Here is a 23,315-nt window from a genome sequence, read left to right on the forward strand (position 1 = left end):
TGATATAGAGCCCGGAGAGAGGAAAAGCAAAGGAGGCCAGCTTTGGCCTGAGAACTTACCCTAGTTACTCTTGCCTAGAAGACAATACCAACCTCCCAAGGAGAAATATTGGGGGATAAATTCAAATAAAGCTGTTCGATTCAGATTACTCCTATATGTGGCGAGTCCACAGGATCCTGTGCCATTGGAACACCAGGAACACTGTATGAGGATGAGTGGCAAGGAATGGAAGTAGACGCACGCGTTGCATGTATCTCCTCTGCTTGCTTTCATGCCCCATCGTTCCACTGAACTTCTCTTACAAAGCACAAGTGCAAAGATGAATGATTGGGAATTTCAAGATGGTAAGATGAGAGCACACAACCTAGCAAAGGGTCTTTGTGAGCAAAAAGCCCTGTGGATGACCTCATGGATCTCATGCCTGTGATTACACCTACTACATTTCTAACACCCATTTTGACAGCAAATGAGTGTTGCTGTTTATGAACTAGAACAGGGAAAACTGATTAGCCTCACTGTCCATCAGAAATGAGAAATGATTCATCTCGTCTCTTTCCACATAGAAGTTCTGTTGTGTTTGCTTTTGTAAATTATTTTGAATCAATATCTAAGATGGGTTTATCTATTTACTACTAACTGCAGGCTGGGAATAAGGATGTGATTTCTGGGGCTGGGTTTCTGAACTTCTTAATTTAATAGCACCTGAAGATGTTCCCTAACTAGAGATTTTGTATATAAATCATATAGCTTTATGGGAACCCATCCTCCCACATTTCTCTGTGGGAGATTGGTATTTTCTTCTAGGCATGAGTGGGGATAAATTCTCAATCCAAAGCTGACCTTTGCATTTTTCCTCTACTGGGACTTCACACCATATTCCTAAATTGACTCTCTTTTCCTTCATAGTTCTGTCCCAGACTCACTGGCTGCAGATCACTTGTAACTCCCTATTTTATTAAGTCCAGTTTCAAATGCCCAAAACTTGCTTTAACTTCTGCTGTTGCTCTAACACCTGTCTCTGACTTTTCTAACATTATATTACATGGCTGAGTGGGATATACTTTTTTTTTTTTTTTCCTCAGTGCAATAAGGAAAAGATAGCCTTGTATTTCTAGAAGTTGTATTTTATATTCACTTCGTTGCATTTGATTGTTCTGGATAAGTTGTCTGTGCCACATACTAAGTTTTGGGAAGCACTAACATGCACTCTCTTCTTGTGTTTACATCTTCTTGAGCTTGCTTCTCTTTCTTAGAGGGAAGGCTTGAGGGAGGAAAATAAGAAGAAAGGAAGGAAAAAAGGGAGGGAAAAAAGTAGATATGGTCTATTGGAGCTTCAGCTAAATTTCCCTTATAATGGTTAGACCCTAAATACTCAAAATGAGTATTTGTGGTGTAAACAAAAGAGCTAACAGTGGAAAACACAGCCAAGACTTTCTCATTAGCAATCCTAGAGAGGACAGTACCAATAAGAAAGAAGAGCAGCCATCAAAGCCAGGTCTTTATGTGTATATAATCAACAGGCATCCAATCTAGATTCTTAAAAGATGGTGTGGTTTGGGTGGATGGTTTTATTTATTTTATTTTTCTGTCTCCTAAATAATATGTAATTTCTTCAGGCCAAGAAATAAATTGAAAGGATTTAGAGGGATTTGCTTATCAGTGGAACACCACGTAGCATTACATTCCTCCTGCTTTTGGGAAGGTACATTGAAGTTTGGTTAATCTTCTGTGGTTCAATACTCCTCTTCTCTCTGTCAGCCTGCCTTGAACAACAGATTAATCCCTTTTCCACCCACTCTCTTCTCCTTCCTCCCTCCCCTCTCTCTTGATCTACCCTTCCCTTTTTAAGCAAAAAGATGAAAAATCTTAAAAGTGGGGAAAAAAATTTAAGCTGCTGCACCACATTTATTTATATAATCCTAGAAGACCTCAAGGATAGAAATAAAGGATCCCAATCCTCGGCACAAAATTTGGCCAACCTTAGCTTGGTTTTTCTACTGTTAATTAAATCTTGAGTCTGCAAAGGGATTTCCTTAAAGACTAATTCATTAGCAAAAGTTATTATAAGTCATGTCATTCTTCATCCTGCTCTAGTATATGCATTGTGGAAAACAAGAAAAATAATATGCTGACTACTGAGGATGGGTAGAGGTTTTAAGGAGTGGGTGATACTATTTGCTTGAATTCCTATGTAGTCTACTGTCTTTAGTGACAATGAGTAATCATTGTTACTGTTGGGTAATGCTTATGAGCCCAACAGTAATTTTAAGATTTTATAGCTAATAATTTAGCAACTAATCAGTGTTTTCTGGTTTGACTTGGCTTAAATCTCAGTAGTCTGTAAAGTCCATTAAGACAAGGACCAGGTCAGCCTGGCCCCAAGCACAGTGATTGACACATTATAGGCAATTAATAAACACTTGTCAAGGAAATTAGTGAGTGAATGAGACAATGTAAATGTCAGTGCAAATATAAATAAAATCATATGCCCGGAATTTTTTTATTAATTCAGTTTTAGAGAGCTCTGTTCCAATAACCTAATTTTGGTCAGACGGAATGCAGTATCTTTAGCTCAGGGCAATTCTCTTTAAAGCTTTCTCATTTCATGGAAATATGAGCAAGTAAGTTATGCATGTAGTCATATCTTGGCAAGTGATTATCTTCAGGAGTAGGTAGAGGGAAGAGGGGAAAGTTATAGCTGGAAGAACCCATGACACAAACGCGGTAAGACAGTTTTAAAATTCACAGGGTGTTGTTCCAATCGAAATACTTAAGCTCATAGACATAGGATACAAGGGTCACCTCAGATAGTATCTTAACAAGACTAGAATTCTGTCCCTTCACCTCCAACATTCAGGATCTGCTTCATGAGATGCCCCCATCTTTCACACTTGAGTATGACAAGTTAAAGTCATTTATGTTTCATGTTATCATAACAATGTCAGTGACTTTCAAGGGTAACTATAAATGGGTTTAATCAGAATAAAATAAGAGTATAGGTATCACAGTCATAAAATCATACCACATTTTGAGGTTGTTTCTGTACTGGGCTTGGATTCAGTGAGAGGGATGAGAGAGACAGGGAGATAATGGCTTCTAACAAGCTTGCCCAAGCTCTGTGTTTTTTCTGTTTTTGGTTAAATATAAAAATCATTGACCATACATGGTGGCTCATGCCTGTAGTCCCAGCACTTTGGGAGGCCAAGGTGGGTGACTCACTTCAGCCCAGGAGTTAGAGACCAGCCTTGGCAACATGGCAAGACCCTGTCTCTACAAAAAAATAAAAATAAATAAATTATTCAGGTGTGGTGGCATGTACCTGTAGTCCTAGATACTCAGGAGACTGAGGCAGGACAATCACTTAAGCCCAAGGAGGTCGAGTCTGAAGTGAGCCATGATCACGCCCCTACACTCCAGCCTAGGTGACTGAGAGACACCCTGTCTCAAAGAAAAAAAAATCATCCAGTTGTGTGTTTGGGTGTTAACACTGATCAAAGATGAGACTGTGTGTTGGCAACAATTTAGAAAAGAAAATCTTAATAGATACCTTTGAAAAAATGGTCAAACTTTTCAAATCTCATTCAAGGTTATAGGCTTAGAGTCAATGGGTATTAGTTAATTGAAGAACTCTCTCAGGAAACTTGTATTTAAATAGAGAATGAACATTCAGAATGAAGCTAGATGGGTCCTCTCTCATCTGAGATATTCAGAGCTCCAACTCCATCTCGGAATGAAGGGATAGAGGGGAAAGAACTAAAACAGCAAGGATTTAAAGGAATTTAATTCTTTTTAGCATGGAGCAGCTGCAGAGATGTATGGCTGTTTTCTGTGGGGCTTCAGAATATTTATGGGCCTTTCCCTTTTCCTTTTTCACTGGAAGAAAGGAGATCATCATTCTTGAGTGTGTTATTTATAATTTCATAAAGCTGTTCTGTGGCAGGACTTATTTTATCTCATACTTAATCTCAAATAACCGTGCTCCCAAGGAGATGGGTGGGGAAAAATGATTATCCCTCAAAATGATTAGCCTATTACCAGTGTAAAATAAAGAGCTGAAGGGTGGAGTTTGAAGTTACAAAAGCAGCTGGGCAGTAAGGAGGGGACAGAGTGAAACGGTCTTGAGTAGTTCTGATCACAGCTCACAGCAGTAGACACTTTTCTCATGCCCAATCATGGATTAATAATGAAGAACAGTGTAGAACCATTGCCGAGAAAGGGTAAAACCCTTCTGAGTACATAATTATAAGCCAATGATTATAGAAGCAATAACTCACTGGAGGAAAATATGTCAGATTTGTGAAACTTAGGGAACTGGAAGGTAAATACACCCATAAATTTACTTAGGTGGACGGAGTTCTGAGCTTTCTTCTGTCCCAGCTTTATTCTAAGGTAATTTCAATAAACATTGTTAGGGGGGGAAAAAAGAACATAAATGCAATAAAAAATCTTCCAGGAAAGGAATATATAGGGCTCCTGCCAGAGAGATATTTTATTGAAAGTTATTATAATACCTATCTTTAGTTTTATGAGTCCTAACACAGAACAAAGTAATTTCAACACGTGGATTAAAAATATGAAATACATATTTTAACATGTAGTAGTATGAATTATTGTTTTTAATATAGGACTTGGCTAATATATAGGGGCAGAGCAATATTTTTCTCCCCGTGAGAAAGCAAGGTAAGGTGCTTAATATGCACTGTGAAATTGCACTGCAGTCATACTCATGCACTACGTTCTATAAACCGTGTGTAGTAGCTTCCAACGGAATGGGACAGATGACACTGGTGAGATGCAGGGAATGGGGGAAGGAGAGAAGTCTGATAGGGCACGACATTAAATATATGCTCATTATCTAAGTTTTCAAGAACAACATAGCTCAAGTAGTGGTCACACTCTCATTCTAGTCCATCCCTTCCCTCCAGTCATCCTGTACTACTAGTGGGTATACAAATAAACCATGTTTTAGATCTCTAAGCCTTTGCAAATACTGTTTCACCTGAAATGCCCTTCTTCTCCAGCCCACTGTCCTCACTTCTTCCCCATCTCACCACTGCCTGTCCCTCAGGACTCATTTCCCACACGCTCTCTGCTTTCTTGCTGTCTCCTCCCTTCGCACATTAACGCTTCCTCTTGACAGAGCATTCGGTTTACTATGTCAAGTTTGCCTGTTTACTTGCCTATCTCATCAGAGACTGTGAATTCCCAGAGCAAAGGAACTGTGTCTTATCTATAGCTTTATCCCTTATAACTGTTAACGTGCTTGACACATACGTATTTGAAAAAGATTCATTAAAGTAATGAATGAATGAAAAAAGCACCTTGATGACATATACCACTGACAGTAAATCTAGCAGCCCAACCACTGTGAAAATTATTTGGTTTGTGGGTGGTCATAGATTTTTTAAAAAATTCTTCCTTGGATAACTTAGAGAATATTGGTATTTGACATAGGGGAACCATCATATGCCAACACTTTAAGTGTAGCCATTGAAAGTCATGAGAGCTTTAGACAATCATTGTGAGGGGAAAAAATGTGAAGATGACATTGAAGGCACCTTGATAAACATTCCCAACATAACTATGCACAGAAGAGTTTCCTAAAGCAATACTGTTTCCTGAAGGAGCATGGATGGTGGGCAGTTAAAAATAATTCACTATGAGTGTGTATACCCTTGGTTACTGTGAGTGCTAAATTAATATGAATTAACAGCTCAGCACAAAGCCTAAATGTAGCCAGTGTTTATTAAATGATAAATGTTATTAGTAGGCATGATTCTAGATAGTCCAGATATCTGTTTCTTTGCAGGCATACTAACTGCTCTTTCTTCTAAGTAATTAAAAGTAATTACGGACAATGGTTGTGATTATGGGAAATACACACACATTTAGCCTAAGGCTACAACATTTTATTAAAAGGCAGAGGTCCACAGATTTGTTCTACTCGTAGCAATTCTATTCTGAATCTGAGTATATCTGCAACATGAAACCTGTTTTACAAGCCATGGAAAGCAATCAAAGAAGTGTGTCTTTTCTTTCAAGGTTCAGCATCAGATCCTGCATTTGCTTACATCTGAAATAGAACACAGACTGAAAAAACCAAAACAACTACAACAACAACAACAACAAAAAAGTGCTTAAAGAAAGCCCTGGGTTTTCTGAAAGTATCTTTGAATCCAATTGCCATTAATTTAGGATATGATCTTAAGCTGCTCATATCATCCGAAATCCTTCGTTTGTAATGTTTGGATTTTCTAGATGTTAGGGACAGGAGTAGTTTTTAAAAAGTCTAAGTATAGCATTCCTGATTTTAAGCCTTTTTGCAAATTAAGGCCTCTGGCAGAGGAAGTCTTTCCATACTACACAGTGTTCTATGGCAGGTGTGGCCAATGTTGCATGCCGGGTTCTCTAGGAAAACATTGGTTACCAAAACAGGCAAACAGGGACTGAGATGTTTGTAATTGCTTTGGGAGTTTCAGTTGGCTGTACCTCTAAGTGGTAATGGTGAGGTCTGAGGGACAGAAAGGAAGGAACTGAATTCATATAAGACCCACACAGATTGTCTAGATTCACAGCCACTGAAAACAGATCACATTTGAATGATTGTTTAAGCTCTTTATGAGTACATTTTTTCCTTATCACGCCTCATGGCAGGTGCAACTAGAAATAGTATGTGTACCATAAAATGGAAGTAATGAGTTGTTAGCAACAAAGAACACATAGGCAGATACCAAATTTATTTAAATTAGGAGTGACTATCAGGCTTGGAATTACTTTGATTAAGAAGCTGATGTTGATTAACTGATTTAGTTACTTAGTGAAGAAACTAAGTGAAGTGTGTACACACACACACACACACACACACACACATATCTCAGGTCACCTTCTGAATCTTAAGTGGAGGAGTTGGGATTCACAGTTGTGCTATGTCTAGGGCTAGGCCCATTCTTACGACATACTGCTGGATCATTTCCCCTTTAAACTCCTTTGAGTCTGGGCACCATTGCTAGGAGCTACTGATAAAATGTGGTTCTGTTGCCTAGGAAGAACACTGTATTCATATGTACTCATATCAAAGATCAGCAGAAAACAAATCTTTGGGCAAAGTGGAGCATAGAGAGGGTTAAAGGTGGGAAAAGGGGGTCAGAAAATGAAAGATGATGTGTGGGGTCTGCAGTGGGGATTAGAGGCCCATTCTTGGGATGGAATTGGAGGTGGAGAAGGGGTGGGAGAGTGGGGCTGGGTATGGTGTCACCTAAACCACAGGGGAGAGAAACTTAATAGTATGAGAGGAAACCAAGGAAGCTGAGAGGAAGGCAGTAAGAATCTTTTCAACCTCAGAGTCTACTCCTTTTTCTGAAGAAAAAAAAAAATTACATTTTTTCTTTTGGCCCATGCAAATGAAGATGTCTCCTTTGAGTTAAAGATTCAACTAATATTATGTTAATGCATGTTTTGGTTTCTACTGAAGTTATGCATTGTTTTTATACATTTGTTCAATGGCCTTTAAACTTTATTGCCAGGCTTTCAGTTCTTGAAAGGAGCTCATTAGATTTTCATTAAGTCACCAGCTTTCACTCAATACTAGGGACCAAAGCCCTACTGGGCCATTCTGTAAGGCCCTTACAGTTAAATCATTAACGATTTCCAGTTGAACACGCTTTAGCAGTGTCTTCTCAACCTCTCTATTACCACCACCCTAAGGAGTTTTTTTCAAATAAGTTTTCCCCAATTGCCCTTTTCCAAAAAAGTTTCAATTCCAAAGATATACTATATATTCATTTATGTAACTGTGGCCTTTTGGAGGGTCACAAACCATTGTAATATTTAAGATTCTCCCCCAGCCCAAACCAACCTTTCCTGCCTTTGGTGGGAGACATTGCCCCTATGAAGAACGCATACTTAAAAACTGCTAAACAATGATTTTGGTCCTTCCAAAATAGTGTTTTGCTCTTATAATTGCCTTATTTATTTGAACAGCTAACGCTTTTCCCACTTACCATCTCCTTTCCCTAAGTAACTAGAAGTGGAGCTATTATAGGGCCGCCTCTCAGCAGGAAACACCAAGGGAATATGCTTACCATGTCTCTAACACAAATAACAGTCCCCCAGGATGTAACTACCAGTTTCAGTTGCTGGAACTGAAATGAACAATTCAGTAGTGTGTTGTTTTTTTTTTAAGTATGTTTAAAAATTCTTTTTTCGGTGTGGGGAGGAAGAGCATCAGAATAAACAGCTAATGCACGTGGGGCTTAATACCTAGGTGATGGGTTGATAGATGCAGCAAACCACCATCGTACCCATTTACACCTATGTAACAAACCTGCACGTTCTGCACATGTATCCTGCAACTTAAATAAGATTTTTTAAAAAACTTCATTTTTTCTGCTAACCTTGAGGAGCAAGGTTTGAACTATCCCCCTTTCAGATGTAGAATAAACATCAGTATTGTTGTGTAGGACACTTCTCTGCCATTGTTCATTAAATCAATGAATTATCTAATGTGGGTTTTCCATTTCTTTGCTGTGTACAGTTGTTCTGTACCTAGGATGTCTATTTAAACAAAGGATGTTTTCTGGAAATCCTGAGTAGAAAGGCTGCCATATGTATTCATTTATTAGGACTGCCATTACAAAATATCCCAGACCAGGTGGCTTAAACAATAGAAATTTATTTCCTCGAAATTCTGGAGCCTAGAAGCCTGAAATAAAGGTGTCAGCAGAATTAGTGTCTTCTCAGAACTCTCTCCTTGGCTTGTAGATGACTATCGTCTAGTGTCTTTATATGGCCTTCCTCCCACTGTGTATGTCTGTGCCCTAATCCCCTCTTTTTAGAGGGACAAAAGTCATATTGGATTAGGGCTCATCCTAAGGCTTCATTTTAACTTCATTACCTCTTTAAGTCTTTATATCCAAATATAGTCACATTCTGAGGGAGTAGGATTTCAACATATGAATTTTGAGGGGACATAATTCTGTCCATAATGTAAGACCAGGTATAAAGAAGCCTATTGCAAGCCACAAACACAGAATTTGACTAAGATGTATTTATTGGAATTCCCACTTTGTGTTTTTTACTAGCTGTATGTCTTTCAGCAACTCACTTAACCTGTCTAACTGCAATTCTAATTGAACATATGATAGTCATCCCTGTCCCAAAAGATGGTTGTGAGAATTGTGTCTAATAACTATAACTAAAAAGTATGTGTATATATGTGTGTGTGTGTGTGTGTGTGTGTGTGTGTGTATGTATGTCTAGGACAGCATCTAGCTTGTAGTAATTGCTCAATGGAAGGGAAATGGTTTATTACCTCTTCCTCTTGAATTTGGACCCAGACTTTAGTACATTTGGGAACTGGAAGATCGACAAGTCAGTAAATATTAGTAACATCAAGAAGGGGAAATAAATGAGCATTATTGAACTATAATATATTGAGTCCTCTTAAGCATATCATAGGCCCAATGTTTGTTTTTTGCATGAGATCTGCGTAGATTCATTCGTTCAATATTTATTGTGCATGCAATATGTACCAAATGCAGAAAGCAGTCATCTCACCTGCTGTATGGAGGGCTCTTCTCATAGCTGATACTCGGTCTCCTATATTTCTTGTAATAGATTCCCTGGGATTGGGGAGTTTCTGCAAGACTCAGAATTTAAAAGGTGCTTCAAGTTGAACTACTATTATTGCAGTCAAAACTGTTTTTGCTCTCTTCAGGAACAGCCTTGCCTGTGTTCAGGGACTTTTGTGTGGTATCATGCTACTGGTCCACATTACTAACTTGACTATTGCAGCAATTACATGAATGATAAAAGCCACTATGCTGTTCCTGAAGAGAATGCATTCCACAGCATTCATTAATTATCCCAGCCTGTAGATGCACAACTACCCCTGCATACACTTGAGACCACACACCATAAGGATGGAAACTCTCTCAAAGTCACAGTGACTTTGTGTTGCTTTGTACTCTTACATTGTCCATCCTTTACAACAGCCCTTCTCCTGTCCTTCTGATTCTCAGAACTCAAAATCAGAATGAAGTAAGGCTGCGCAATGTCATTTATGGGGATAGGTTAGGCTTAAGTCTCCTGGAACCACCTTGGGTCACCCAGCTCTACGGAAGACACCCCTAGATGGTGTAGACCCAAAGTCATTCTCAGCCACACAGTAGTTAAGAATTCTCCATCCTACAGTATGCCCTTCTTTAGAATAATAATCATAATGATGGGAGATGGGACACAGTGATAAATCTTTGATGTCTTTGTTCATTAGTTTCCTTATCTATCTCTCTCTCTTCTCTCTCTTCCCCTACCCCACTATTTTCTCTTTGACATAAACAGCCAACATCAGATGATCTTGTTTCATCTGCTGAATGTTCAAGTGATGATGAAGACTTCGTTGAATGTGAGCCGAGTACAGGTAGGTCAGGTCAGTCTTGTTTTGCTTGCTTTCTTTTTTCTTTTGCAAAAAACAATACATACATATATGTGATTATACATGTTTTTTATATATAGATTATAGTGTGTTAATGTGTGTATATTTTTATATCTATATATGTATAAGTATACATATATAAATACTATATCAATGAAAGCATCAAATCCCATGGAAGGAGCAATAAGATCCTACAAAAATTTTGAGTCAGTCTCTTGATCGCTAAGAAAAAAGTCATGGTATATGACTTAACATTGGGCAAGCAGATGCCTAGATTTACCACTGCAGCAGCAAATGTGTATCAGCCAGTGGCAGCTATGAAATTCACAGAGGGTGGGAACATGAGGAAATGTATGTTGGAATGACATCAAGAAAGGACGAACCCATGGAGGAGCTTAAAGATTGGTAAGTGGAGCCATAAAGATTGGTAAATGTCACTTAAAACTCACGAATTGTTCTGAGCTAAGAGAACCAAAAATATATGTATATATATATTTTTTTCCATGGGATTTCAACAGCAGTTAACATGGTATTATCTTTATACTAATTTTGTTAACTGTGTGTCTAGAAAACTTGTGCAACAATATAGTAAACACAAAATTAGTACTGTACCATGCCATGTCAACAGCTGTGATGCTTCAAAATGTATCTACTGTGCTGAAGTTGAGAAGACTTTAGCAATCAGAAGCTTCAATGTGTTCCCCATTTGGACCCAGATACATTTTGATGTTTTATGGTCTTTCTTTATAGTGAGCTATATATGAGATAATGTCCAGCAGGCAATTGCAGTCCCTGATTATTTCCTATCAACTTTTCCCAGTTGTCTGTTTTGAGACTTACTATAAGTTAAACATTTATATGTATATAATAGAGAACAGATATCATCGAATTTCTGTGTATGTTTAATAGAATTAACAGCTGGAGTTGGGCCAGGATCTTATTTCTGCAAAGACTAGAATAGAATTTTCTTATTTTTTGCATTGCTTTCAGATTTTTTTCCTTTTAAGAAAAGGAAAGCCATTAAAAATTCTCTTTTGCTAATTCTAGAAAATTTAAGCTTCATGAAAAAAATAATCTAATAAAAATAAAAATCTTCCATTTCTGACCCCTAAATGATTTACAAGATTTCAAATCTGTTGAAGTCTGACTGCTTTGGTTTCTTGCAAGTGGCATTGGATCCAGGAAGTTCTGTGGGTTCACACCCTTAGTATGACACAGGGACATATCATTAATATGATGGGGCTTCCATTCTGGAGTGTAATCTGTTCCACTGGGAGCTCAGCTGTGTGGAGGGAAAGTAAAATGTGATCTGGTCGGTTTTTTTTCAGATTTTTAAGTAATAATAATCTGTATGTGCTATGTGAGCACATAGCCATACATGCAACATGTACCCTAAAAGGGCAGATATATCCCAACTATACCAGAACTCGGGTGCCATGTTTTCATTAATTTATTCATCCATTCAATAAATATTTATGAGCACTCAGGCAGGATACAATATATCTCTAGATTTGAGTCCTTCCTCTTTTTTTTTTTTTTTTTTTTTTTTAGAAATTAGCTGTCAGAGAGTAGAATAGTTTTGCTATCTAACTCCTAGCGTAATTCAATTCAACAGCTATTTTTGAGGGTCAGCTGTATATGTTAAGCATGTGCTAGATATTAAGGTTCATATCTTAATAGGTCACAATCCTCAAGATGTACATTAAATTAGCTTGTTTTGTGGCAAACACTTTAAGAAATCTAGGCTTTATTTATCTTTTTTTTTTTTTTTTTTTTTGAGATAAGGTCGCCTAGGCTGGAGTGCAGTGGCGTGTTTATAGCTCGCTGCAGCCTCAAACTCCCGGGCTCAAGTGGTCCTCCTGCCTGAGCTTCCCAAGTAGCTAGGACTACATGCACCACTATACCAGCTAATTTGTTTTATTTTCTGTACAAATGGGATTCTCATCATGTTGCTCAGGCTGGTCTTGAGCTCCAGGCCTCAAGAAACCCTCTCGCTTTGACCTCCCAAGTGGTTTTCTTCCTTTCTTAGCAGTGATATCTTTATATGCAGCAATGTTTATCAAATCTGTAGGTTTTAAGGCTTGTCAAAATTGAGACTTGGTCATTCTGAAATACTATCACCATCTTTCCTCAACTACTCACCCTGCCTCAGAAAGTCATCTCCATAGCAACCTCCATAATAAGGCAGTGGGCTTTTCCAGATCTCAGCTTCAGATCCTCCAGCCTATAGCTGCCCCACTTATAGGTATATATCGCTATTTGTTATGAGACTTGAACAGCCTAAACCTGAATGGCCCCAAACTAAATCCATTGGTTTTCTAGAGGCCACACAGGTATTTTCTCTGATTCAAAAGCAGAGGACAGAAATTCAACACCAACATTTCTTGAATAACATGGGGTGGGTGGGGAGATCCAGTTTTTAAAACAATCTGTTATGTTCTGTAAGGGAACATGAGAGGAGATAAAGTGAGTGACAGAACCCCTACCCTGAAAGAGCGAACATGTAGCTCTAGGAGACTGATATTGATTTCCTCCCCCTGTGATTATTCAACTCATCACATTTAGAATGAGCATTGCATTTTTCTAATTTTATTTGCTCCATAAAGTGTTCCTGGTGAGTGATTGGTATATACAGGGAAATACATCAGAGGTATATTTAATATAAGAAGTAGGTAGATATTTCTAGTAATGCAGAGAGAGAAGAGGTTTGCCCAGAGGACCTGATTTCCACTAATGGGGATCACCTTCTTGGAGCTATCAAGCCCTCTTTTTCATCACATAAGAAATATCTCCTCAGGAGTTCAAGACCAGCCTGGCCAAGATGGTGAAACCCTGTCTCTACTAAAAATACAAAAAAATTAGCCAGGCGTGGTGGCCAACGCCCGTAATCCCAGCTACTCAGGAGGCTGAGGTAGAGGATTGCTTGAACCTGGGAGGCAAAGGTTGCAGGGAACCAAGATCGCGCCACTGCACTCCAGCCTGGGCAACAGAGCAAGACTCCATAAAAAAAAAAAAAAAAAAAACTCCTCAGGCTTCACATTTTCCAAAAACAATACAGATTAAAATCAGAAACCAGTTTCTTGGGCAAGATTTGCACTGCCTAAAGAGAAGGGACCTACTTCCCATGCAGCAACAGATAATGGTGATATTTACATATCTTTGACATAAATTGCCAATCTTGCAATTCTGTATTACCCTAATTCACTGCCTCCATTTCTAAAACATTTTTCCAGGCCTTTTGCTTGATGGAAATACACTAAATTTGGCTAACTTCCTTGGCCTTGTTCTATCATACTTATCACTTTATCTTCTTTCACTTTGTATCAAGTTTATTATTTTCTAGCTGTCTCCGTTTATGAGGCATTTAACTTCTATAGGTTATTTCCTGATTAATTTACATCCATTTGAAGCTCTCACTTTTCATAAATTTGAGTAGTTTAGTGTATGCTGTAATTCAATTTTTATTTTCATGTGAGCATCACATTTTAAATGAAATAATTTATTTTTTCTTCAAATCAAATTGGATTTTTCAACTGCTAGTTTTGAGTTAGGTGTAAGCAATCTCCTTTCACTCTCAGAACTTACTTTTGTGCTTAGGGGTCACCAAGGTTTGGTATAGCTTAATCTTATTGTATTTATGAACAACGTAAATATTTTTGGAGTTTGGTCAATAGGAGTCTAGAAATCTTGCAAATCCGATGGAAGTCAAATTTTCACGGTATATTTTTGCTGGTAAATATGTAGATTAAAAAAAAAAAATCCCAACTCATGAGAGCAAGGCATAAAGTAACAGCTCAATTAGGATTTGTCAACTAAATTACTTTGAAACAGAACTTTATATCTCTAACTTCATTTCCCCTTTAACAGCTCAAATTAAACCTGTTGAATCATTTAAAATTTATCATTTCATATAATAAGGCTGCCCTGACAAAATCTACATTTTTAACAAATTTATTTTAAAATTTTTGAGACTGGGTAACAAGACTGGCTAATTTTTGTATTTTTAGTAGACACGGGGTTTTGCCATGTTGGCCAGGCTGGTCTCAAACTCCTGGGCTCAAGCGATCCACCCACTTCAGTCTCCCAAAGTGCTGGGATTACAGGCATAAGACACCATGCCTGGTCAAAACCTACATTTTTTTAACAATAGTATTCTCTGTTTTTTCCTATCCCTACCTTTTTCCAGGAATTAGATTATTTTATAAGTCACAGATACAATCACATTTTCTGAATATTTGCTTCAAGAACCCAGAATTGAACCTTTAAACAATAACGTTATAGTAAAACCATCTGCATCAAATGAAAATATTCAGAAGTGTATCTGAATGGCTATCTAAGGGTGAAGGTCTGGATTGTAATTCTTGATTTATGAATGTTAATTGTGTTCTTCACAAAACAAATCAGTATATATTTAATACTTTTATTTAATACAAAGAACAAAGATTTGTTCTTTGCATATAAACTGTTTCCTTTCCAACTGCATTTCTATTAATCTTAAATTGTGCAGTAAACTCAAATTTCATTGTCCTTTTTATCTCTTTGAATCCAACAAGAAAAACAGATGATCTGGAGAGCACTCAAATAACCCCTAGGAAAGGGATACCCTCGTGAGATTATGGAAGCCAAATAGCAATTAAGATCATTAGTAAATTCACATTTGTAATATAAAATGTGAGAATGAATTCTGAAATTCAGAGAAAATAACACAATTCACTTTCCGTTTCTTCTCTTTCCCTCACCCCTGCTGCTATCCCTAGAATTCCATCTTTGGAACTAGAATAATAGTGAAAACAAATGTATTCTTAGATTAGGTTTTGTATAATTAGAAATGATCAACTTCCTGGATTTTACATATTTATAGTTTCAAGATTCTAAAAGTCTTGGGGGCAGGAGGCCACAGAGCAGAGCAAAAAAAAAAAAGTAATACTTTTATACTGATAAGTGGGCATGGCAATACTTAACCAAATTGATTCATCCAGTCATTATCCAGGGGTCCATTTTTCAGTTTGTCAATTAGCTAGTTTTTCTGCCTTTACTTTTCTTAAATGTCTTTTGATCAAATCTCAAGGGACAACACTTCCACCAGAGGGCAGACAGTAAAAGGAAGTGAAGATGAAACACATCCATCCATCAATAAGACTGTGCTAAACAGCTTTCATAATGGTTGGATTGAAGGAGATGTTTAAACTAATGGCAGTAATATGAGATCACAAAATAATTGCTATTCCCAGAGTGGTTCTCAGGTGTATTTTTACTCCTCAAATCTACAGTATTCATATTTGCATTTGGGTGTTACTGCTACTTAGCTCCTCTTTGTTAGCGCTACTATAATATACAACCCAAACTGAATGAAATTTAAATTTGGCATAACACCAAGAACATATCTAGTATTTTCCAGGTGGAACTGGATTCTTAATCTTTATCAGTCTGAGATGCCTCAGGAAGTATCATCTGAAAATCTGGCACTGAGTTACTAAAAGCTCACCAAATCATTTTAGTTTTTATTTGCTGGAACATGGTAGAAAATGCAGCTGAAATGTTAATAGATAATAATAATTTTCTAGTGACAGATAAAGAGAAATTTATACCAGAATTTATAGATAACAAGTAAATGTGCTGATCGTTGGCCTTAAATGTTTGAAATCTTATTTATAGAAATACATTTTGTCATTAGTGTCTTTGTCAAGTTTGAAGTTAGCAACCTGAATGTTTTTATTACAAATAAGTCAACTTTATTTAACTATTCATTTTAGATTTTTCTATATGAAAACTCATTAGCAAATAGAATCATGTTAAAATTTAATTAGTCAATGGCTATTCAGAATATAGTACAAAAATAAACGTCCAAGTAAAATCCCATAGGAATGTTGGAGTATGACAGAACTATAAATTCAATGATCTGTAAATGCTATAAGTTCTGGTAAAAGGCTCAGATCCACTTAAACACTTTGACCAAAGAGATAATGGAAATAATCTAAGACAAGCATTTTAGCTTTGGAAAGAGAACTGTATATCAATAGAAAATTACTTAATTTAATTCATTATTATTGGCTGTGGACATCAGTCATTTTAAAATTTGAGTTATAATACATGTCTAATGCTCACAAAAGCAAATAGTTGTTCACATACTTAGGTCTAGGCTAAATCATATCCATTTTTCAACTGCCTTTATTGCTCTGTAAGTTAATAGAGTATGTTCATGGGAGTATAATGTTCCAGATTAATGATAAATTTTGTCTTTATTAACCCACTAAGTTATGTCACTTTCTTTTTTGTTTATTTTTGAGACGGAGTCTCGCGCTGTCACCAAGGCTGGAGTGCAGTGGCGCGATCTCGGTTCACTGCAAGCTCCGCCTCCTGGCTTTACGCCATTCTCCTGCCTCAGCCTCTGGAGTAGCCGGAACTACAGGTGCCCGCCACCGCGCCTGGCTAATTTTTTTTTGTATTTTTAGTAGAGACGGGGTTTCACCGTGTTAGCCAGGATGGTTTCTATCACCTGACCTCGTGATCCACCCGTCTCAACCTCCCAAAGTGCTGGGATTACAGGCGTGAGCCACCGCGCCCGGCCAGTTGTGTCTCTTTTTTATAACAACTCCATCCCAACCCAAGTTATTTTTTAAGTCATTGCAGCAGTTGTGTGCTTTTAAAATCCTTAATGGTGAACTGCTTTGAAAATTAGGGTAAGAATAGAAATATAAGATAGGAAAGATCTACTAATTAGCTATTTGCATTTAGGCTGAGGAATAGTGTGCATATGTGACCCATAGATTGACGATTATGGATTTCATAACAAATACATTTAATAATAAAAAAATTAAAATGAAAAAAATTCTATCCAACTCCATTACCCAAGATATTTTGGTAGGTTGGAGAGCTAGGCAGGGGAATCCATAAAATCAATGTATGAGTGTATATACTTCCATCTGAAAGTTTGATAAATCCCTTCTATATATAACACTTTTAAGTAACTATTACATATAGGCACTAGAATAGGTGGTGGAAATACAAAAATATTTTGCTTCAGAAATATTGCTTCCAGAAGTTCAGTTTATTAGGACAGACAGACATAATAAGACGAATAAAGGGAAAGAAAAGGGAGGGAAGAAACAATGAGGACAATGAATGGAAACGCCCATGATACTATCAGCAACCTAAGGATTTTGGAGCACTCCAATTCAGTGAACAGCACACCTTATCAAGGATATGCATGGAAAAAAAGTCACACAAAATTATGCCAAGCAGTGACAGATTCAACTAACCCCAAGGAGCAGTATTTTAGTTTGGTGACACAGAATTTCTCTTTATTATGATTGAAGAATTAGTACAGCTCAGTAAAGTGAAAAAGCAACACTCTTTTGGGGACTTCACATATACAGTATGGTCAAGGGCCACAACTTTTTTAGGTAATAGGGTAAAGGATGGACATGTTGAAGAGAGAATTTCAATCTGAACTCATGAGAACTTCCTGAATCCAAATGCCAATGCAAGTGGTAGATAAGGAGTGAGCTTAATGATGTCATTAAGCAAGTCCCCCAAAAATAAAGAGGGATTGGGTTTTAAAAGAGAAGTTTTTATGGGATTTATTTTATTCTTTTTATTCTACATTTTTCTTCCACAAGCCCCAAGTATATGTACTGTGTGTATATATATGATATGCACATATGCAAATAATATAGTGCCTGTCATTCCATATATGTAGACACAGTATAAGTGATATTAGACTAATGTAATCAGAGATTAACAGCCCCTACCATCAGTCATGTGTTTACACAGAAATTCACGCCATCATTCTTAACCAGCATCAGCCGACATAGACATGCATGATACTGTTTTAACTTGGCAAACAAAGCATGTTGATTTTTCTTTAGGATTTCTTTATCATATTTATAATGGTGACTCCATAATTCAGTTATCCTTGGGAGGGGTGGAAAGAAAAAATTATACAGATATATCTATCCGTATATGCACATTCCTGTGTATATATATAAATAGATATATATCTTGTATATATTTGAAGAACATTTTGTTGTTTCACCTCATCTTGTGCCGCATGAATTTTTGGTGGTTCAATTTATTTTATTTTGATTCATATTTAGTATTTTGATCATTATGGCTATTTTTAACTCATTGCTATACTTTTATGAGTAATTATAATCATTATTTTCAAATACTGAGAGATATATAGATCTACAAATCAAACAAGGCAAAAAAATCTTTTCTTGCCATCCTAATCTCGAATTCCTCCCCTTTCAGCATATCCCTCCAGTATTTATCTCAAAACAAAACAAACTCCAACGAAATCCAAGAAAGTTGTGTACAAAAGAATGAATACTGTGTTTTCCTCTTCCTCCTCCTATGCATATTTTTCCTTTTAATTTCCTTTTCTTTTTATTTACCCCCATATCTGCATGGACCACTTGCCTTTACTTTCCCCTTTATGAAAATGTAATTAATTGAAAAGATAAAGAAGAGCCAGAAAAAAGTGAAAAGAAAAACACATAGAAATGACAGAGAAACACACCCCTCTCCACAAATTTCAGATGGCATAAAAAGAATTTTATTGCAGATATAGAATTATTTGTTGTATCTTTTATTTCTGTCTGGACAAGCCCAGGGTCATTGTGTGGCATGCCGTGACAGTTTTGTAGCTAATCAACTAACCATGGCTTCCATCACCAGTGCATGACACCATCTTGTGTTTCATCCAAGTGACACATCTAGGCTAACCCAGCAAGTCCAGTGTATGAGTTGTGGGGATTACATTCTTTTGTAGTTATAATTTCATGGGTCCTTGTTTTTATTATTATTTCCATTGGATCATGGCAGCCCTAAGAGCTGCTCTCGCAGCATCTCTGTATGGTTTCGTTCTTGTGTTTTCTTTTCTCGGCACAGCAGTCAAGCATGTGTCTCCTGTTTGGCACATCTGTCTTACCATCTTGTCTTGGAGTCCACTGTCATGGTGTTGTTCTGTGATTCTGTTCTCTGTTTGTAATATGTGGTTTGAAATCCTCTGCCTTTATTTCTCACTCTCCTATTGTCTCTACTTTTAACCTTATCCCTAGGGAACTTCACAAAGAAGCAAAACAAACTTTCAGTCACATTGTAAGACTGATCACTGGTTTGCATCTGGAAGTCATAAGTTGTACTTTTTACCTGACTTAAGGAGGAAAAACTTACAGTGGGAAACTACTGATAATTATACTCAAACAGCAATCTGATCAACGACAATAAGAAACCCTTGTTGATTATTTTTGGTATGATTTCTCAATGGGCTTACTGTTAAAGGGACTTCATGTAAGAGCTAATTTCCAAAGAGTTTTTTTCACAAATTACCAGCCTTCTAGTCAGAAACTTTTCTTCAGGAGCAGATCAACTGAAGACATTTTTCAGGAATTGCTAGTGAGGGAGCATCATTTCTGCTGTGTAGAACAGTGCCTGTTCCTGAATTGGTGAGAAACTTTATAGAAATCTGCAAATGTTTTATTATAAAATTCGTTTATGTTTAATGTATTAAAATATAAATGTGTTCAGCAAGGCATCTGAGGATGGCAAAAAAAAAAAAAAGTCTTTTTAACTCACTGGTTCCACCTCATGCATATTTTGAGGTAAGATTATCTTTTGATCTTTCTTAGTCAACTGATACACATTTTACTTTTTTATTTTTTAATTCATGGAAGCATTAGAGAGCCAACACTTCAACTTGGACCTAAATTCATTCTTTTCCCATTCCAGAAGAACACGACGTACGTAACAGCTTTAGTTCTGAGAACAGAATCTGAATTTGAGACAAAAGTAGAAGGAAGTGCCCAGTTAATTATCCAAATGTTAGACTCTACTTGTGATTATCCAGGCAATTTGATGCATTACTTGGAAGGATTTGATTAGTTGGATACGAATAGTATGAAAATGACACTTTGTAACAACTTTCCCTCTTTAAGGATTGAGCACAAGAATATCAAATGGGTATAAAGATGAGTAATAGGTACTATGTTAATAGATTAAAGATGATTAAATATGCCTAAAGATTTCAGATGAAAAACCTTTTTTTTTTTTTTTTTTTTTTTTTTTTGAGACAGAGTCTCGCTCTGTTGCTCAGCCTGGAGTGCAGTGGCGCTATCTTGGCTCACTGCCAGCTCCGCCTCCCAGGTTCATGCCATTCTCCTGCCTCAGCCTCCTGAATAGCTGGGACTACAGGTGCCCGCCACCACGCCTGGCTACTTTTTTATAGTTTTTTAGTTGAGACAGGGTTTCACCGTGTTAGCCAGGATGGTCTTGATCTCCTGACCTCGTGATCTGCCCGCCTCGGCCTCCCAAAGTGCTGGGATTACAGGTGTGAGCCACTGCGCCCAGTCGAAAAATCTGTATTTTTAATTTGAAAAAGAGAAAGCATATCAAGATCTGTGGTTTTCTGATGAGATCTTTCAGTCAGGCCAGGGTAGCTGTTGGTTTTTCTTAAGGGTAAGGGGGGAAAGGCCAAGAATGAGGAACAACTTTCTGATAAAAGAAGGAAGGGAAACACAAAAGGTGAAGAAAGAGGAGGAGGGAAAGGTAAAAGAAAGGAAGGAGGAAAGGAAGAGATGTTGATTATGAGCCAGGTACAACTGCTTGCTGATAAATATTTTAAAACCAGCACACACACACAGCCCTAATTTGCAGTTTTCCGGTTTCTGTATAGTGTAAAATATTCCCACTTTGGCTGATTTCTAGCTACCAATATGATAGCCCTAAACTCAGAATTGGGAAGTGTGCTCACTCGCACACAATTGTGTGGCATATGTACACTATAGACATCGAGAACCTCAGACAATAGTAAAATTTAGTTAAATAATTAGGAAGTACAGAGTTTTAAGTTTTTAATTATCTCTGTTTTTAATATACTTGTAACTGTACATATATATATAAAAACTTTTGAAAATGGCCATATTTTAACAACCAGCTTGCAAATTTGCTAGAAATTTTGCAATCAGTTGTCATAAACTGGCTCTAGCACACCACTAGCCCAGGTACTATACTGGGTATATGAAAACAGAGTATTTTATTTAAATTTCATTTTAAGTGATTATGAGATAAAAACTCCCTTGGTCATCTTACAAGTGAGAAAATTGGGATTTTAAGTTTGCTTGTTCAGGTTCACATACCTGCACATAAATAGTAGAGGTAATATTTAAACCCAAATCTATTTGAAAATAGACATTTTCTTTCTATTACAGTGTGCCAGTCATTCTTCAACATTTCTCAGAGCACGAAGTTTTCGAATTTTGACACTCTCCTTTGTGGAGCTTAGCATGACTAGTGTTTCCTTATTGCCTCAAGGAGGTCCTTGGCTTTAGCTGTCATAGATAAAATGGAGTTTAAATGTATTATGATTGTGCCAATGGCAAAATGAAGACAGTGAAACAAAATTAGAACTCCTGATTACTCTGTTTGTAAATGCCACAAAAGTTATGACCATGTCTTCATGAGAATGTCCACTTTGACTAATTTTGTTTCCTCCAAATATTCCTCTTTTACTAACATTGACAATGAACAGGATATTTCTTAGGTTTTCAAATTCTGTCTCTTGAGCTTTGGAAAGACTATCGCAGATACATTTCTGAGCACATAGAATCTATAACATATTTCCATTATGTAGTTAGCTTTTATAACTTTTGAACTCTAATGAGTTTTATTTAGTTACAGTATGTGATGCATGTTAATTGACCAACTGCACGGTGAAATATGTCAATGCCCTTTGCTTCCACATTTTCTAATAGAGTAAGTTAGTATATTAACATTTAAAACAGCATGAGAACCATAGTATTGCGGAAAGCAAGTGCAGCTTCTAAAAAGATCATTTTATGGTAAGATACTTAATCATTGCTTTGTAAAAGAGTTTGAGAGGTCTGGGAATTAAAAAGGAAAGTGTTGCAGCTTTTTAGTCCTTCTAATTCAACAAGGTAGATAATGTAATTGGGGTTCTGATAGTACAGTATTTTGCTTTAATTTGATGTGAAGTTTAGTTGCCCCCATAATTTTTTTTTTTTTGGTCACTCTGTCACCCATGCTGGAATTTAGTGGCGTGATCTCACCTCACTACAACCTCTGCCTCCCGAATTCAAGCAACTCTCCTGCCTCAGCCTCCTGTGTATCTGGGATTACAGGCAGGCGCCACCACACCTAGCTGATTTTTGTATTTTTAGTAAGGACGGGGTTTTACCACGTTAGCCAGGCTGGTCTTGAACTCCTGGCCTCGAGTGATCTGCCCACGTTGGCCTCCCGAAGTTCTGGGATTACAGGTGTGAGCCACCATTCCGGGCCTCCCTGTAGGAAACTTTCGGTGGCAGCATACCCAACATTGAATAACATCCTTTGAAGTGATTTCTAAACTTTCTCCTATAGGTTTGCCACTGCTACAGCTCTGTTTCATCATTCAGTGACTATGAGCACTTCCTTTAGTGAAATCTAGTCTTAAGTACTTCACATTGTTAACTACTTTAATCCTCACAGCAATCATGTGAGAGTCTATTATCTCCATTTTAAAGATAAGTAAATGGAGGCACAGAGGAGCTAAGCAAGTTTTCAAGGTCACACAGCAAGGAAGTAGAAGAAATGGGATCTGAACCCAAGCCAACTGCCCCCAGCGTCCACACCCATCACTATGCTATCCTGTCTCTTACATAGTGCTTATTTTCCATTAACCTAAATATATGAAATAGCTGCCAGCCTCCTTGATAATAAAAGAGTCTGTGTATTGAATGTATTACATGGTTGGGAAGTAGTTGATAAATGGGTTATTATGTATCAAAAAGGCTTTAAGAATCTTGGTTGATGGTGGTTATAAAATTATTCTATTATGATTTATTCAAATAATTGTGGTTAAAACAAGTTACCCTGATTCCCTGTA

At 37.2% G+C, this 23,315-nt stretch overlaps 1 protein-coding gene across 6 annotated transcripts in view; it reads left to right on the forward strand.

The window, feature by feature from the left end:
* Positions 1-23,315, forward strand: part of LOC105531714 (neurexin-3-beta) — a 592,764-nt gene that overhangs the window by 523,618 nt on the left and 45,831 nt on the right. For 3 of the 6 annotated variants that reach the window (XM_011969695.1, XM_011969698.1, XM_011969697.1), the window contains one exon: positions 10,339-10,426. In XM_011969695.1, coding sequence (XP_011825085.1) covers positions 10,339-10,426 — 88 coding nt within the window. The remainder of the gene's footprint in view (positions 1-10,338; positions 10,427-23,315) is intronic. The other 3 variants (XM_011969693.1, XM_011969696.1, XM_011969694.1) reach the window with 1 other exon arrangement.

Source organism: Mandrillus leucophaeus, unplaced genomic scaffold (assembly GCF_000951045.1).
Source record: "Mandrillus leucophaeus isolate KB7577 unplaced genomic scaffold, Mleu.le_1.0 Scaffold90, whole genome shotgun sequence".
NCBI lineage: Eukaryota > Metazoa > Chordata > Mammalia > Primates > Cercopithecidae > Mandrillus > Mandrillus leucophaeus.